Source organism: Cavia porcellus, unplaced genomic scaffold, assembly GCF_034190915.1.
Source record: "Cavia porcellus strain 051 isolate PalLab524CR breed Dunkin Hartley unplaced genomic scaffold, mCavPor4.1 scaffold_22, whole genome shotgun sequence".
In the NCBI taxonomy this organism is placed as follows: domain Eukaryota; kingdom Metazoa; phylum Chordata; class Mammalia; order Rodentia; family Caviidae; genus Cavia; species Cavia porcellus.
Genome location: NW_026947505.1, coordinates 17,763,982 through 17,783,155, shown reverse-complemented (window position 1 = coordinate 17,783,155; position 19,174 = coordinate 17,763,982). Strand labels below are relative to the sequence as shown.

The 19,174-nt window shown below is 41.3% G+C and overlaps 1 protein-coding gene across 4 annotated transcripts in view; it reads right to left on the bottom strand.

Annotated features, from left to right (window-relative positions):
* Arhgap18 (Rho GTPase activating protein 18) overlaps positions 1–19,174 on the bottom strand; it is a 177,374-nt gene that overhangs the window by 31,609 nt on the left and 126,591 nt on the right. For all 4 annotated transcript variants that reach the window (XM_063232870.1, XM_063232869.1, XM_013151040.3 and 1 more), the window contains exons 5-8: positions 17,327–17,502; positions 9,646–9,811; positions 7,679–7,770; positions 3,011–3,088 (exon numbers count right to left, since the gene is read on the bottom strand). In XM_063232870.1, the coding sequence (XP_063088940.1) occupies positions 3,011–3,088; positions 7,679–7,770; positions 9,646–9,811; positions 17,327–17,502 (512 nt within the window). The remainder of the gene's footprint in view (positions 1–3,010; positions 3,089–7,678; positions 7,771–9,645; positions 9,812–17,326; positions 17,503–19,174) is intronic.

Sequence of the window (19,174 nt, the reverse complement as noted above, 5' to 3'; positions counted from 1 at the left end):
CCAGCCCTTCTTCAGTTTTTAAGGTGAATTTATCACATTTCTTCTTCCTAACCCACACACATTCCCCACCCTAATTATTTTTGTAATGGGTGAAAAATATGAGGGTAAACCCAGAAATGGGTAGTGGAAAGGAGAAAAAGAGAGAAGGGAAAGAAAAGAGGCACAGAAGGAAAACAGAGGGGTGCAGAGTGAGGGGAGAAGGGAGAAAAGCACAAAGAAATCTGGTGGAGTCTGGAAGAAAAGAGATTACTAAAGTTTAGCTTTTTTTCTTTTTTTTTATCTTTTTGAGACAGGGTCTCACTATGCAGTTCAGGCTGGCCTCAAACTCACAATGATCCTCCTGCCTCAGCCTCCCGAGTGCTGGGATTACAGGAGTGTACCACCATGCCAACTTTGGTTTAACTTTTAAATTACTTCCAATGGAATGGACCACCTGCTACACAGTCTGGCGTATGAAAACATGCTGGGTGACTTGGCCCAATTTGACCCACTTAGTTGGCCTCCATGGAAATTACATTTAGCTGTTCTTCTGGCACCAAAGAAAATCCACTTTGCATTCCCCACTCTGTGCCAACGTGAACACGTTTTGGGCCCTGTGGGCTGAAGTGGCCTGAGAAGCCAGTTGAGCAACAAGACTCACACTGGCTCCAGTTCACAAAGTGACAGGACCCATCCGTCCCCAAGGGAGATCTCTGAGAGAGGGCACCTCTCAGGAGCACACACAGCACCTCGGGTTGACTGATGAGCTCGCTGTAGGTGATAGAAGCATCTGGGCAACAGCGAGTTAGCAAACTGAGAAAGACACAGAAGCAGTGCTGGGAATGTCCACTGCACGGACAGGAGCTGATGTGTATGAGCTGCTGGGCCAGGGAACCAGAATCCTAGGAAAACGAGATTGCTGTGTGCTAAGAGCCAGCTACACTGCAGCCAGTGTGATAAGGTAAAGAAATATATCACATGAGCAGGCACTGCAAAGTTTGGGGAGCACACACAGCAATCCCAACCCCAGAAGCACCGCAACACAGAACCCCGGGCTGGGCCCAGGCACACCCACTGAGACCCGCTTTGTCCTGGCAGTTTTCATACAGAGCAGACCTATGGGAAGCGAGCTCAGACGTCCCGCCCCTCAGTCCTGTCTTCTGATGGGTTCTCAAATCAGGGAAGGTTGAATGCTGGATGTGGGCAGTTTCTCATAGTATCTCAGTACAAAACTAAAGCTGGTCTCGAAGACAAGAGATAGTGAAGGAGTATTAAGCATTTTTCTTGACAACTTTTTTACACAGAGCTGCGCTTCCAAGCAGGGATGCCCTTTTATAATGCAAACACTCCTGGGAAGCATGTGTAGTATGCACCAGCTGTAGGGTCAGCCCGCGTCTGTGCGTGCGTGCGTGCGTGTCTGTCTGAGGACTCATTCCAAGGCCTTTGAACTGGGTTGCCTTCAAGTTTCCATTTTTGGCAGCCCATGTTTGCTGTACACTGATGATCACATTCATCATGAGGAGCTGAGATGAGATGCACAACACATCTCAATTCTTCTTCACTCCCTTCCCCTTTCCTCCCTCCTGCCGTGCTCCATAGCTTGCTCCCCTCTCTGATGCAAAAGACCTGTACCCATTTTAGATGGGGTCTTGATAAGCCTTTCAACTGGCCAGGCTGGGCTTAGACTAGCCATCCTCCTGCCTCAGCCTCCCAGAGTGCTGACATTACAGGCATGCACCACCATGCCTGGCTTTATTCCACCTTTCCTGTGCTTTCACTGGATGCTTTCTTTCCCAGAACAGGAATTGGGGCACACTGATGAAGGAAATGCCACACAGAGAGAGAAAATAGTGAGTGAGGAAAATGGGCAACAAACTGCCAAGTCTAGGAATCCACTCACTTCCGATCCAGGCTACCCTGGCTCCAGTGACATGGGGAGCTGTGAGAGTCTCATCGGGCCCATTCACAGAGACTGACTACGGATGGGAGCCTGTGTCACAATTCCTTGTCAGCTCACTGCCGAGTCTTGGGTTCCTGTCTGTTTTACAGTAAAACTTCAACTGTTTCTACTCATCCTGACTGAACCCGCCCCCCGCTGACCTGTGCACGCATCCTGTTCTGTAGATCGCAGCCTCATCAGAGGTAATACAGTGACCATAAAGAATAAAGACTGATAGCTGGGCATAGTGGTGCACGTCTATAATCCCAGTACTCAGGATGCTGAGGCAAGAGGATCATTGTGAGTCTGAGAAAAGCCTGGGCTATAAAGAAAGTTCAAGAACGGGCTGAACTGCATCATGAGACACTATCTCGAAAAGACCAAAATGAAAAAGTTAAAGACGCACTGAGTGTTAAGTGATTTTTTTTTATTTAAAAAGAAAAAGAGAAAATAAAACAGAACAAAACAAAACAGTGTAAGGGTACAAGTAATACAGAATTACAGAAAAAAAACCAGTAAGATATCACCAGTTAATAGATTACACACTATCATCTTTGAAATGGTGATTCAGGTCACAAAGTGAACATTCAAACAGTGAGACTGAAAATAGTTGTGTTCAATGATCCAATCAAAAATATTAATATGGTCATCTATTTAACACCCCTAAACACACTTGCTGTTGTACCCTCTAGGGCACTTTTTTTTCCCTCTCTTTATTACAATAAAATTTACACATTTTGGGTTTTATTGCTCCCATAGATCTTATTACTTTTTTGTAAGAGAATAAAATCAAACATGATAAAACAAAGCTGTCAGTCAAAACCAAGGATAGACATAGCATATGATATAAAAACAGAGTACAAGGTTATCAACAGTGGTTACCATAATGCCTCTTGCTTCCTTAAGGAGAATTGTCTATCTCCTTAGGTATTATGAGTGTTAAGTGATTGTATTCTTTTAATTTACCCACTTATCTACCAATAGGAACAAGGAGGTGGGGATGAGAAGCTGTATTTTAAAATGCAAACCTGCAATGAAACCATGAAACGTACATCTAAAATGTACATCGGCAGAGCCCCGAGGTCACGTTACCTTAATTCTAACTGCAGCACCAGGTATCCGCAGGAGCCCTTCGGTATCCAGACCTCCCTCCTCAATGCGAGAAATCAGCTGTGGGAACAGAAAACCGCTCTGATTCTGCTGTTTGTAACAGGTACAATTTTAACATTTGTTTCACATATGAGTACAGGAAAGCTGGTCACACTGATACCGAACTGGATTGTACGCGGTTCTAAATCCTTTCTTTAAAACAGAAAGTCCAAAAGCTTTAGTTACGATTTAGAGAAGGCTGGGTCTTGTTCTACTTTATCACAGAATGGCTGTGGTCTTCCAAACGAGAAGAGAGAAGCTCCTACTGAGAAGCAACTAAAACTTGCATTTTCCATGCTTTTCCAGGAACATACGTTGTACAACCAAATGAATCTCATGAAACTGTAGTGTTTCTCCATTTACATCTGATTTTTGCGTTGTCTCAGGGAAGAATTACTTAGGACACGAAGAAAAAAACTGATTCCTTTTTTGGCGGTGCGGGGCACTGAACCTTGAGACAGAACCTTCTACTTTGAGACAGAATCTCACTCAATTCCCCAGACTGGGCTCAAACTTAGCCTCCTGCCTCAGCCTCCCAGAGTCCTGGGATTACACCTAGTTTAATACTCATTATAAAGCCATCAGTAGTAAACTGTAAGAAAAATACTCTTGAAGAAGGCATCAATTAAATCATAAAAACCCCATGAAAATAAAGTTCTCTTCAAATACGTAAGCCAGAAACTCTTAACAATAAGGCAAATGAGGGAATTACAGCAATGAACTGCTGAAGACTCTCAAGGAGGTAAAAGTGCCGTGGGTCCCCTGGCGGGCTGGGCTTGCATCGGGAAGACCTGGCCTTGCGGTACCTGGGCTGTGTGTGATGAGGGCTGTGCTACTGACTTGAAGGAAACCAGTTTCCAAGTCGTCCTAAGTTTAAACCAAGCACCCACACACTGCGCACAGGGTCTTTTGGCTGCAACACGCACCCCTCACCCAACAGGCTTCTCCTCCCCTAACAGACTAACCCCACCATCCCTCCTCTGCTGTCTCCTGTAACTGTTTCTGTGCACCCTAAGGCATAAAACCACCCAGAGAGCAAAGAAATGTAAGAACTATTTTTTTCTTCAGGGACATCTTTGCTGATTCACAAAGGCTCTATAAGGCACAGAGTTCTTCCTGATTCTCCTTCCATATAAAAGTGTCAAGAGCAGAACAGGGCATCATAAAGTCTTTGCCCTTTGAACTGATGCCCAAAACTCCGGGACAGGGTAGGGTGGAGACACTGGAGCCCGGGGCTCTTTTTCTTCAGTGTCTGGACTTCCTGAATCCTTGCATTAGGTCACAGCTGAAGATGCTCTCACACTGAGGCCTCAGGTGAGCATCAAACCCAGACAGTCCCAAAGCTGCTCTACGGCCAGGTCTTAGTGGCACTGTGCCTACGATCCCAGCATTCTGGAAGGCTGAGACAGTAACAGCAGCCTGGGCAACCAGGTGAAATGCTGTGTCAAAATACAATTACAAAGCAGTAGGGATATAGGTCAGTGTGAATACCCTGGGTTTAAAACCCAGCAACACAAACAAACAATCCTAGTAACCTATTATTAGTTCAAGCATCTTTGACCAGTAAGACAGTGAATTATTGTTTTAAAAAACTAAACAAGTATTTTTCAAGATCATACTTTTCCAATTACACTGGATAAAATCCCATAGCAAAGACTAAAAATTTTAGTTAACTGAGCATTACTTAATAAAAGCATTTAAAACCAATTTGTAACTATTCAATTTCCATAGGTATTAAAATTTATAAATATCACTGATTTTTATTTTACCTTGCAAAATGTTTAAATGCTTTTCTATACTAGTAAGAATAAAATAAGGTGCTCCCTGCTGAGGTAAATGTTTTAGTAGTATATGACTTTTGCTTTCATTAAATACTCAAAAGTTTCAATCTCTAAATAACTGAGAGAAATTTCTGAATTTTTATATTTGAGTCATTTTATTATTCTGTAAAGCTGAACAACATCTAATAGTTATGAACACTGTCTGAAAAAATGATCCATATTTTCTTCTCATCTTGAAAATAAAGTTTTAGAGCAAGGCATGGTACCCACAGCTACTTAGGAGGCTGAGGCAGGAGGGCAGCAAGCTCAAAGCCAGAGTAGGCAACTTGATGAGAGCCTACCTCAAAAAAGGGTTGAGAACATTAGGTCAGTGGGAGAGAGATTGTCTCGCCATGCATGGTCTCCCGAGCTCAACCTTGGTACCACCAAAACAAAAAGAACTGTCTTGGCTACCACATTATATTACATTATGAAAATATAATAACAATCAATAGCTTTAACTTTCAAACTTAAAAGACAGAATATATTTTTCTATATAATTATATTGTTTTCAGTGATTTATCTTAAGTGGCCTGTAATTCATCTTACATAGTCTGTACTTTATCAGTAATTTATAGCATTTCTCAAAATACGGAAACTGAAAAATCAAATAAAGTCAGATTTTTTTTTAATACATGGTGTGTTTGATTTCCCCAATTGGCTTGACAGTGAGCATGCCAGCATGGCTAATTCTATCAAGTTCTCTTTCCCCACAGATTATAATTAACCATTCTGTCTCTCCAGCCCTGTCTGAGGATGTAGTTTAAAAATGTGCCTCTTTCCACAACGCTAGAGAAAAAAGCCAAACAGATACGATTCACTGACAACAGATAAGCTTTATGAGTGCACTTTGTGGTCCCACAATATTGCTTCAACATTCAAGTGTAGCTCCCCGAAGTCTGGCAATCATCAGTCTTCTTGTTACGCACTTTGCCTACTCTGGTTCCCAAATCTTTCTTTTTACAAAACTAAGTTGTCAGCTATAAATCAAAACATAATTTGCATAGCAGAACACTGTAACTTATTGCTTCTAGTTCAGGGGGTTCACACAGAAAAGTGCGCCCTACAAGTGAACCCTTCTCGGCCCCTTGCATTTCATACCCGAATGAAAACGTGTGGAGCTGTTATGCAGGACTAGGAACTTACAGGCTCCCAAAGTCCCCAAAACCCTGAAGAGCTTCCGGAGTGTAAAGTATAATTTTATACATACAAAAACACAAAGCAGCAAAATAATGATGCCCAGAGCAATGACAAAGAGGATCTTTCTTAAGATGAGATCCACAGTTGGCACCAGAACCTCATAAAGCCCCAAGCTTGCTGATCTTCCCTGGCACATTGATAACTGTGTGCCGATTTGGCAAGGATATTGTGTCCACTTTGAGCACCAACCTAGATGGTACCACTACCATCTTTTCAGTTAGATGTGACCAGAATTTAAATCAGCAGAGTTTGAGTAAATCAGATACATTCCTCTGTAATGCTGTGGTGGGCCTTGTCCAATCAATGGAAGGCCTCAAATTAAAGATGGAGGTTCCCCAAAAAAGCAGCTGTTCTGCTGCAAGCCCACAGCACCCACTTTTGCCCATGTCTCTAGCCTGCTGGCTGCTCCACTCATGGTATATTGGATTCCTCAATGTCCACAATGATATCAAATTCTTTAAAATAAACCTCTCCATCTCTGCATACAACCTATCAATTTGGTTTTGCTAAACGTTAGCTGATTCATCTGGCAGGGGCACTGCTGAGGTTCCCTGCTTTGCAAAACCACCTGTGTCTAACAATTTCTACTGACCCTCGAATTTATTATGTAGTCTGCATTTTCTGCCTGTCTTAATCACAGGTGCTGTTGACAGCTGCCCATTCCCATACTGGTTCTATGGGCATCCTATGGTGGAGGTCAAGGAACAGGACACACCAGGCAGAGCCAAATTCATCAGAAAAAATTCCCGGGGATGAACGTGAGACAAGGAACAAAAGCACAGACGGACAGCTAGGACAGGGAAGTGACAGATTCGGAATCAAGGAAAACGAAGCACTAAGGGACTGGGTGAGTTTGCTAGACCAATCAACTTTTTGAGTCAATTTCTTCTGTCCCTGGATATCTCAGAAGCCCTGACACCCCCGGCTGCTTGATGATGCTCCAGCTTGGGTAGTCGCAACTGAATGGCCGCTTTCTCTCCTGCACTGCCTGGCTCTGAACAGATGTAATCTGTGTCCCTGCACAGGGATGGCTCAGAGGTTGGGTTGAAGCTTTTTATTGCTATGGATAATCTCTTTATGTACAATAGTGTGTTGACTGCACAAGCGACTTGACAGTTTAGCAATCATTTCCTAATTCTACTTTATGGTTTCTTTGCCTATTTTGGACACAGACACTGGGAAATTAAATTGGACATCCTCCCTGTAAATGGGAAAGCTTGGGAAATACATGCGGGCATGAAATATTCATGAGGGCTCAATTCCCTAGAAATTTATAAGCAGTTCCCTTTCCTATGTATTATAGAACTGAAATCTCAATTATACAAAAGCAGCTAATATAAGACAGGAAAATGAGGGCAGGTAATCACAGTTACAGTAATAACAGAGAAAGCATCACCATGAAATAAAAATTATGAGCCCTTGAAAGAAATTTGCTTCCTGAATAGAAAATCGAAGTACAAAATAAAACAACATATCAGTTACAAAACTATATTCTAATAGCATGAGTAAAAAAACAAAACAAAACAAAACAAAAAACATATTATATGTTTAAGTGTCTTCTCTCCCCACCATCCAGTTCAGGCCGACTTACTTTTTGAAAGATCAAGGGTATTCGAGTTCCTGGTACTGTCCTCTGATCTTTTTCTAACAACATGGTCAATGAAACACCAAAAAGACCAGAATCTGTAATGGGAAAACAAAGCTGCTTTACTTCCATTGTTAATAAAAAACAGAAACGTGGAGGGATTTCTGACACTGTCATTCAATTAGCCAAGGATTTACGGAGCCCCAGCCAGGAAAATGACAGCATCAGCCACTCAGACACCGCAGTATAATGCAAAGAATGCCAGTAACCCAGGAAATGACTTCTTGGTTTGGGAACTAAGATGCAATCTCAAGAATGCCAAGTGTCTACTATACAGCAGGAATATCTTGGATAAGATAGATTTTTTTTTTCCAATGCTGGAAAGAATTTTCACTGCTTCCATTAAAACAAGGATAGTTTTAAATAAGAACTTGATGTTTCACCACTTTGAAGGAACTTCAGAACATAACTAGAAACAAAAATAAGGGCCCAGTGTAGTGGCGCAGGCCTGTATCCCTTTCCTTTGGGAGGCTGAGGCAGCAGGATGGCAAATTTGAGGCCACCATGGGCAATTTAGGAATCAACCAATTAATCAATCAATTATCATAATTGATTGACTCAATAATGAAAAATGGGCAAGAGACATAATTTTGCACTCTTTATGCTCAATACTCAATACTAAAAGGAAAAAAATAAAGAAAAGCAAAACTTCTCTAAGCCACTTTAAGAAGCATCACCGCTGAGTTGCAACTGTTTTATATCTATGCTATTTCATGATTGGAGAAGGCTCTGAGATTTTGTAATGAACTTCAGAAAAGCACCTTTTACTTTTCTGTTTCTTTCTTTTTGCAGCAGTGCTCTGACTGAGGTGCATCTTGCATCCTTTTTGATTCTGAGATGTGATCTTGCCAAGAAGCCTCAGTGAGGCTCAAACTTTTCAGCCTTTAAGTACTGGGACGGCAGGTATGACTACCCCAGCATCTGGCTCCCAAAAAATCATCTGTGATTTTTTTTTTTTTTCCATAATGGACTTGGAGAAAACCAGAAGAACCATTTCATTCTAAAGTTTATCACCTCAGGCCTCAAGCTAAAATCCTCCCAGACCTGAGCTCACCATGATGCCTTCGGGTCCAAGACAGGAGGCCTAAGCTCCAGCCCACAGTGGAAAAGCTGCTGAAACCTGAACCAGGTGAGTGCTTGGCTTGGCAGGGGTTGCCATGGCAACTCGATCCACCTTCTTGGTGTCTCTTCAAGAGATACCTTTAATGCTTAAACAAGAGGACAGAGATTCCTAAACAGTGAACCTTCATCCTAAGAGCCTTATCTGGACTTGGAGACCAATAAAACCTTAGAGAGACAGAAGCGGCAGAGGCATCCACTCTGATAAGCAGTTCCCTGTTCATGCGATGGAGACAGCACGCTGTGTACAAAAGAAAAGCTGCACCCATGAAGGAGGCATAGACTGAACCTGAATGATAATGAGCGTCACAATAGCAACTCTAACAGGGGAAACGATGCTTTTATACAATAATTAAAATTATATGCAAACAAAGGGTCAGGCTGTTAACTACTTCATGCGTTTCCCCATCTTGAAGAGGAAAAATAATCACTCAGGATCCACTACTATGCAGTCATTCAAGATTGGAAAATAATAACTATGTGCACCAAATGGACCTTAAATATACAGTTTCTGAAAGACAGAACACAGGTGTTAGAATTTGTAGATTCCCAATTTCCTTCCCATGGGAATGTAATTATTCAATCATGACTTTATTCTGTGGTCTAGGACAGGGTATGTCTTCACTGAATCACAAATATTTTGCAGGCAACGTTTCAGAATCTGGCTTTCAGTGTATTGTAGACTTCATTTACCTCGAGGTATCACCTTACCCACTCTCACCTCCACCCCCACGAGGCAGCCACATGCATTTCTGCTACTGCAGGAATAAATCTATTTTTTGCCTCAAGGTTACCTCTTGTCTTGATTTTCACAGCTTTTTGTTGTTTCAGTTCAAGACCCAGCACGTCATAGAGGGCGGTCAGCTCAATGAAGGCTAAATAGCACACTTTCTTCATGTCCTGGGGGGCGAGGTCACCCATCTTTGTGGTGCCCGTTTTATCTTTTGGCAATCTGAAACTCTAAAATAAATGCCATTAGTACAGCAAAAGTTTACAGTATCTAAATGCTTTTGCAATTGGTACTATACAGAGAAGTTAAACTCGGATTAAGCGACAAAGCCACGGTGGAATGTCTTGCGTAGACGGCAGAACAGCCGTGGCTCTGAGCGTCCCTATGGCTGCAGGGACTACTCCACATCTGAAGTCCAACACACAGCAGAAGGACCTTGAACTGGGAGGACTCATAGCAGCGATTCAGAGGACAAGATAGACAACAAGGAGAAAATGATTTCTAGTTAATGAACCAAAAAGAACCAATCATCACAAGTCAGGCATGCACCACGAGGAGGAAGGGGACAGGAGGAGGTAGATGATATGACAAAGAGAAACAGGCGGAACAGGCAGAGGAACACAGCCACAAGACACGCTCAGAGTGTGCCAGTTAACCTTTACCCAGGTTGCATATCTTCTACTTGTCATAAATAACAAGACTGGTCACAAAAAGGCTACAGAGAGTTGGGGTTGTAAGTGGCATGGACTTTAGAGCCAAAATCAACCAGCCGTTCACTGGCTGTGGGACTTGGAAAATACTTAGTCTTTCTTTCTGTAAAATGGGAGGAAGGGAAAGGAGAGGGAAGGGGAAAAAAAGGAGGAGGAGCCATTCAGAGGGATGCTGTAAGGTGTAGATGTCCGCTACTTCCCAATTTGAGGTTGCTATTACCTTCACCAGTGAATGTGCTGAGAGGTACAAACCACCCAGGCTCACTCTTTCTCAATCTCAATCTCTCTCTCTCTCACAGACACACACACACACAGTACACTTGCTGTTTTATGCCTTTCCCAAAATACCACCTCTTCAACTTTTTCAACATTAAATAGAAGAAAATGAGGCACAGACACAAATTTGCATAGCATGTTTAATACAAATTAGAGCCCTCCCTGTGCATGCCGACTACACCAGCGATCCTCCTCTGGTAGCCTCATAAAAATCCTGTCATCAAGATCACGTCTCTGGGTTTACCTTGACTTCCCTATTTCTTTGCCAAGGACATTCAGCTGATTCTTTTTTACTCCCTCTGCTTTGCTGATTCTTGCACCAAATCATTAACGCTTCAGGGTCCAGACAGTTGTGCAAGAGACGCGACCTACCGTGGCACCAGTTCTCCAAGTGTGGTCCACGGGCCCTGGCAGGCCCACCCAAGATGTCCAAGAAGTCAAAATAATAAGAAAGAACAAACTACCCATGACTAGAACTTCCAGGGTGTAGACCTTTCCAGGGTGAGTGACTTATGCTATTACAACAGGCTGAATGCAGGACACAGCCAGACATCAGACACAAAAATTAAAACCTCGCTGTTCTTCCCAACTTTTAGCTTTAGAAAACATGGTTCATTCCTTTTACAAGGGTATTTATGTCAACAATGAGAGGTTCTTTAAATAGATTAATTTTTTTTAATTTCTCCAATGCTTGATCCTCTTTCCATTTGCAAATCTCTAATTTCATCATTTTCCCCCTTCAGTTCTTTTTTTCCCATTCCTTCCCTTGTTCCCTTCCCTACTCCCCTTCTGGTCCCCCCATGCACTTGAAAAAGATCCCTAAGAACACAAAATGAAAGGAAGACTGGGGGGGGATTATAAAATTTTAAAAAATGAGAGAAGAGAATTGAGAGCATTATGTACACATCCCAACACCAAGTGATAACTGTATTCATCATGTACTGCAAGCACACATTAGTAAAATTAAAAAATAATTTGATTATAAAAAAAGCCAGAGTCACTATACTCACAGAATTCCTAAAATCAAAAACTTCTGGTAACTGAGCAGCCAATTCCTTTCAAGCAAACAGTGCCAGGAGAATCCCTCTCCTTCACTTATAGTGAAGGTTCTGTTTTGTTTTGAACTCTGGCTAGCATGTTTCTTTTTCCTGCAAGAGCGGTGGCAGCACAGCATGGGCGCCACAGACGGTGCCCACGAGGGCTTCCAGCATTGGCCTCCGGGGCTGTGGAGCGGTTTCTGGCTCCATCACCCACTGACACATCATCTCCCTGTCTCACGTCCTAATCTGTAAAGTGCGCCAGAAGTGGGTCTCACTTTAGAAGGCCATGGTGAAGGGACCGAATGGCACCTAGTAGTATGCTTCAAAAAGTGTCCAGCTTTTGTATTCCATTTTTTTCCCACAGAACTCTTCAAATAATTTCAGTTCTCATGGTTGTCCTTTTTTCCTAAATATTATGACAAGTTTTTAAAAATGGTCAAGATAATGCTATATCCTGCAAACATCCAAATCGGTAGGATTCACTATGGCACATTTTAGCTGGGAAAACTGAGGCTCAGCACAAAGGCTTAAACATGGTCACACGTCAGGGACATCTGATGGATGCAAACTCGGGTCTCCTACGCCCCAGATTTAGCGACCAGTCTGCTCACCGCCCCATCTGCGCTGCAGGAGGCAGAAATTTCGGTTGATCTGTATTGATGTAGGTCTGGGAGTCCCTGAGTCCAGAGGATCCTGACACCCAGAGGCCGAGGCAGAAGGGTTGTCATGAATTCAAGGCCAGCCTTGGCTCCACAGTTCAAAACCAGCCCAGTCTCAGAAAAGAAAAGCAAAAAGGTCCTGTTATAGCCTGTCACTCCCTATCACTTCCAGGGTTCTGCTACTGTCTACCAAGGAATAAAGAAACACACGCCGACAGAGAAGACTCAGAATCAAATTTACTGGGTGTTCTCCTGATTTTTTTTTGTGATCTTCACTGAGCTTTACTTTTAGGAACCATGCAAACCTTGTCACCTTTTTCTTGGCTTGGTCCTATGTGACTCCTGATGGTTTTGTTTTCTTGAGGAACCAACCATATTTTTACTCCTTTACACATTTTTTTAATGTTTCACTGAAATCAATTGCTTTTGGTTTAATATGTCAAACACACACAATGTAATTATTCTTAAAGCATTACCCAAGGTAAATGTTTAGAGAAACCCAAAATCTGATTAGTTCAAACACTGGATTTACCCACCAACATACAGTGTGGGATTATTTATTTATTTGGGCTTAATGAAGGCGTTAGCTCTTTATCCCAATTTTGGGCTCCCGGCAGCCCCTTTAAATATGTATGAAGTTTCTCATCATTTTTGTTTAGTTAATAGACTCAATGGTTGAGTTCCTTGGCTCAGAGACAACAGTGGAATTTCATCAGGAGAAAAGCTCTTTACCTTTTTTAAAAAAAAGTTTAAAGAGAAAATGAAACACTGTTTTAAATGGAAGGTCACTTTTCCCATGTCCTATGTAGATTAACAAGGAAGCACTCTCTGCCCATACCCCTCTTCACAGGTCTTACACTACAAGGGGGCCAAGGGGCATGTCTCCAGTGATGAACTTGGCCCCATGGAAACCCTTTAGCCCCAGTGTGGAAAGGCAAAACCTTCAAAGGCTTAGTCACACGAGTCAGGCCTGGCATGCCATGTACTCTCTCTAATATAAAAAATAGGGAGAATAATGTCTACCTCTCAAAGATCATTTGGTAAGGGAGGAACTGCCAGCATTATTTCTGAGTGCGTCCATGCACGGTAGCTAAATTTTCAAACTAAAGCACATTAAAGGTTATAAAACCGGATCCCTAAATTCAAGAGGGGCAATTTGAATCCACTGGGAAAGATCACAGAGAATTAACTAGGACTGCTCAGCGCACTAAGAAAAAGGAAGTAAATATTAAATGAGGTCACTGGAGAACCACACACTGCCTAAAGCCTCTGCTTATTTATGGAGCCAGGGAAGTGTGGGGTAGAAATGGGAATGAAGGTTTTATCTCCTTGATACTTGCTGCAGGGAAGTGAATATAAATATTCACTTCATTGACCATGTTAATCTTTACAACACTTTTTAGATTAAAAAGGTTGTGGAAACTAATAGATGCGGCACATGTAAAAACAAATACATAGGCAGATTAATAATACTTATGAAGAGCATGCCCCTGATAATTTAACATGTGATTCCAAATATTAATCTAAGCTCATACTCTGGAAGAGAAATGTCATTTTGGGGTAAATGAACAGAACCAAGATGGTAGCATGTCCAGATTAGTTCATTAAATGGGGAATAAAATGGGAGAGAAAGTTTTGTTTTAGCAACCCCCCAAGTGGAGATTAATTAGGTTTTATGCCATTGTTTTGAGCCAACCAAAGTCAAGTGTATCTGCATCTTGTTTAATTATAGCCTACAATCCTTCCATTGCAAGCCTTTCCATCTTCTGCGATCCCTAAGAACGCATCATCTGAGGGTGTAGATCATCACTTGATGTCAAATTTTGCAAACTTCTTTACTTTTCCACTAGGTATTAAGAACAGATTCTTCAAAATACACAAGAAATCCTGGAAATAACCAAACATCTGCCATCGCTGGTTGTATAAATTATAATACAATCGTACAGTGGAGGGCAGTGTATCTGTAAAAAGGAATGAGATACTTTTTACTAAAGCAAGATTTTAAGGATATACTAAGAAAATAAACAAATAGAATTAAAGTTAGGAAGGTGTGTATAGTGAACTACTACTTACTTAAAACTTATGGGTAAGCCACAGTATTAATAAGAAGTTTGCCTCCAACAGGAGGAGTGGAGTAGGGGACTCGCTCAGGGGTCAAAGCTAGATCTGTACACACCTTGTTTCTAGATTTGTCTTTGGATCATATAAAGATTTTACACAATTATAAAACAAGGTTATATTTCAATCAAACTGTTAAATCTGAAAATAAAATGAAGCAAATTAACCCAACCAGGTATGCAGTTGATGACTTAGCCCAAGAATTACCACCCTACAGCATGATAATTTTAATATGTGCAATCCTTGCTGGGATACATCTCACAGACACAAACTATTAAAGAAAAACAGGTTTCAATACTTTTAGTGTGCAGGCTGGTGATCGTGTTAATGTTGTTATTCTGATAACACTGTATATGAACGTAGGGTAAAGAATACATACATCTTCCACAACACCCAGCAAGGAGGCAGAAGAGCAGTTCTGCTTCTGTCCTCTGAAAAACACTGAAACTCAGAGAACCGAACACATCTACTGTCTTGGCTACGGGCACAAAAGTGTCTTTCTACTAAGTGGAACCAGGGGCTCCTGCAGAAGAGTGTGATTTTAGGTTTGGGACAAAAAAGATGCCAGATAATCCTGGAAATGCTCACATCAAATATATATGAATCCATGAGTTAAGACATTATTTTTATAAAAGAAACACACTGGTCAATGTTTAAAGTTGCTAAGGAATCAGTTTAAAACATTTTTGAAAACTGGGAAATATTTTTAGGAAGTTTTTCTTAAATTATCCAAATTAACAAATGAAAAAGGGAGGTAAATATCAAACATTTATAAACATTAATAAACTTAAGAACCCTGGTATTGATCCTAAGCAGTTATTAATTTCACCAAAAATAATATAACTAGACACGAGTCTCTTGAAAGAGAACACGTCATCACCTGCCTAGACAAGAAACAGAACCTGTATCCAACCCATCTAAAGTCAGCCACTTAATAAAGGCAGATTTGCAGCTGTACCAGGAGAGCAAGTCAGCCAGGGGAAAGAAATCTCTCCCCTTAATAACCAGGTATCTTCGACAAATAAAGTCTGAGGAACGGAGTCAAAAGGCTGGATGGAAAGACAGAGGCAGCAACACAGAGAGAGAAAAAAGAGGAAAACAGAAGGGAAAGAGGTAAGGGAGGAAGAAGAGAGAAGAGGAGAAGAGGAGAGGAGGTGAAAGGAACACAGGGATGAGTGTTTCAGACAGATGTGAGGAGAAAGGGAAAAGGACAGGGGAAGAAAGAAATGGAGGAGATAAACAGCCCTGAAAGACATCAGTCGATTTGCATATATAGACCTTGTTTGGATGCTGATTGCTGAACTGTACAAAAACATCATGAAATCTGTGATACAATTTGAAATCTTAACACTGATCGGGTATATAAATTTAAGGATTGTAAAGTATAATGTCTTTAAAATCCTCCCTTTTTTAGCAACACAAGTATTTACAGATGTAATGTAATTTGGTGATGTGTTTTGAAATAGCACAGAATAGAGCTGGATACTTTGGGACTGGCTACGGGTAATACATGTTAGTCTGGGTGATGAGTACTTGTGGTTCATTATGTTGTTCTTTTTAACCTTTATATATTTGAAAGTCTAAGTATTCTTTTGAATTATAAGGCATTCAGTGGCGATGAGAATACTTGAGACACAAAGCTTGGAGTCTAAATAACAACTTGCTACTAACAGGAATTAGAGCTTCTTGGAGACATAGCTGCTCTCGAGTCTGAGATTACAAAGTGAGTCTGGTACATCTTGTGTTGGGCAGTGAAGAGGAATGACATGCATGAGGTTACAGTGACAAGGAAACCAGCTCAGAGAGGCTCCTACTGTTGACAGCTCTGTAAACTTGAACATCAAAGAAAAATGACAATGATTTATAAAACCCTGCATGAAAACAATAAAGCCACCAGACTTTAGTGATATTTCAAAACAAAACAATACCAAAAAGTAAAAATAGAAGCACAGACAAGGAAACTGATTATTACAGAAGATGGCTAACCCATAAACACAGAAGGAGTAAAGAATTAGAAAACCACTGCTTCTCAAGTTTCCATTTCATTACTGTTTCTGGGACAATGACAAATGACAGCAATGGGTTATCACATTATTCACCCAGTTTTAAGGACCACAAATGAGCACTAAGTGCATACAAAACAGGTCGCTTTACACTGAGACTTACTGAACGTCTCTTTAGCCAAGTTGGTGATTAAATGTGTGTCACCAACAGTGACTATCCGATGCCACACAACAGCTATGAGCATGCAATGGAAGCATAAATACCCACTGGCCCATAGATGGGCTAAAAATGCTTAACTGGAATCCACCAGACAAAATCAGAAAGTTGCTCTAGGTTTTCAAAAATACTAAGGGAGAAGGGGAGCAACTTCAAGAAAACGAGAGACTGACGATGTAGCATTATGTTCCCTGGTCACACCCCAAAACAGAGCAGTGAAGGGAGAAGCCATAAGAGTCAATCTTAAGCAGGAAAATTCTAACACGGCTGCCTACTCAATAGACCAATGGGTTGAGGGTTCAATTTCTGAAGTATTATACAACGTTGTTTTGGTTGGGTTTTTTTGGAGGGGGTGTTTTGTTTTGCTTTGTTTTTGAGACAGGGTGTTGCTAGGTAGTCCAGGCTGGCCCTGAGCTCAGGGCTATCAGTCTGTCCTGAGTGCTAGGATTACAAGTATGAGCTGGTGTTCAATTCCTGAAGTATTATGAACAGTTTTGTTTTGTATACCCCAAGAATCTCAAAACAAAAAGTGGGAATCATACAGATAGGTGGGTAGATGCAGAAAGATTATAAAATCATACAAAAGCAATCTGCAAATGAGCATAGAGTGCTCACTATATTCTATGTTCAACATTTATATGGGTTCTAAGTGTTAAAAGGAAAAAGATGATTGAAAAAGCGTAGCAGGTTGTTTTTGCAACATCTGACTGTTCACTACGTACAGGTAAGGAGGCATCACTGCCTTTAGTCTTCTGGATCTTGTCCTTGGAGTTCTGTTTCTGATTGAAGGCTTGCTCAGCAAATGACACCTCCAGGTTGATGTCTGTGATGGAGGTAGGCGTGTCCTCAGGCACAGGAAGGATCAGCTGCTTGTCACCAGCGAGGCAGGAAGCCTGGCCTACAAGGAAAAAGACCCAATTCAAATGCTTGTTCTGTGTGTGTGTGTTTGTGTGTGTGTGTGTAGTCTAATGCATTTACTACGTAAAAACCTTTGGGAAGAGTACTATTTTCTCCAGGCAATAATTAACTGTTATTTTACTAGTATACTCAAGGAATCCCACCAATGGGGAATAGGAAGGGCCAGAGAGAATGACTAAAAATCCACGGTTCAACTGTGGAATCTTCCTTGAGATAACAGTTCATAGATGGAATCCAAATCTCAAATACTGCTGGAAGCTGACAGACTCTTGATGGAAAATCTCAACATATTTAATAAAAACAATTGTTTTTTCCTACACTGCGGACTTAAAAGAGAAATAGGGTCTCTTTTGGAGCTAGCAGCATACCACATGATTTCCTCATAGTGGAATGGATTCCTGGAATAAACCTCCTTCCACCGTGTTACCTATCCATCATAGTAACAATTCCAAAACAAAAGTTAATGCCAAGAATCTCCCAGCATGGGAGTCAGGTCGACAGGTACCTGGTACAGGAACAAAGAGGACTTCTACCTGATTCTATGTGAGAGCATGAAAGCGCTCACAGATAGAAACATGAGTCAAATAAGCTTTGAATATTTATCAACATTTCAAGGATATTGGTGTAAAACGTTTAACTGTTTTGGCTTTCCCCTTTTTTTTTCCCTCTCTTAATCTACCAGGAAAGAAACAACAAACACCTCATTGACAAAAACACATACTTTAGGATTGGTAGAAATACTTGTAAGTCTGACTTTTTGGTCACATTTTGGAATTAATGAAACTCACACTGGAAAATCTCTGGTCCCAGTGACTGTGACTGCTTGCATTGCTGACCTCCAATTCATGGTAAGAATGTCTACGTTAAAAACAATAAATGCAGGCTGCTTCTTGGCATGCTTGCATGCTAACATGCTGCTTTAGGGACACAGCTAAGTGACAGAAGGCAATGCTCATCTAACAATAAATGTGTGTCATATTCATAGCTGGCTATTTGCAAAATACATATACATACTCGTTTACTCTATAAAGAGAAATCCTGTTTTTGTTTTTTTTTGTTTGTTTGTTTTGTTTTTTTTTTTGTCTTTTTCATTTTTATCGGTACCGGGGATCGAACTCACAACCGCCTGCTTGCAAGGCAGGTGCTTATGTCGCTGAGCTAAACCCCCAGCCCCTAAGAAATCCTATTTTAATCAAAATAAAGTTTTGGTGTGAATCTCATCTTATTCATTCTCATGAACAAGCAGGGTGGGCTTCAGGGTGTACAATCTGTGTCAGCACAGGGCTCCCCACTTCGAAGGGCCCAGCCTCACTGAATCCTCTGCCATGAGAGCTGCACTGGACGCTGACATTTCTGGTGTGCCTGGTCCAGCAGGCCCTCATGGCATCTCAGAGAGAGAAAGGGAACATTCACCCAGTCTGTTCCCAAATGAAGACACATATGAAGCTCCTGTACACTATTAGTATTATCAGCTACCACCTATATTATATTTATGCTTTCAACAGCCTGACATTTAAAAAACACATTAGAGTATGTACTATGATTAATTTTTTAAAAATACTAACATAAATGTCAAAGGCCATCTTATTTTCCCTTTGGTGTACACTGTGATTTACTGTGAATCTGTATAGTGGTTTCCTAGGAAACTATTC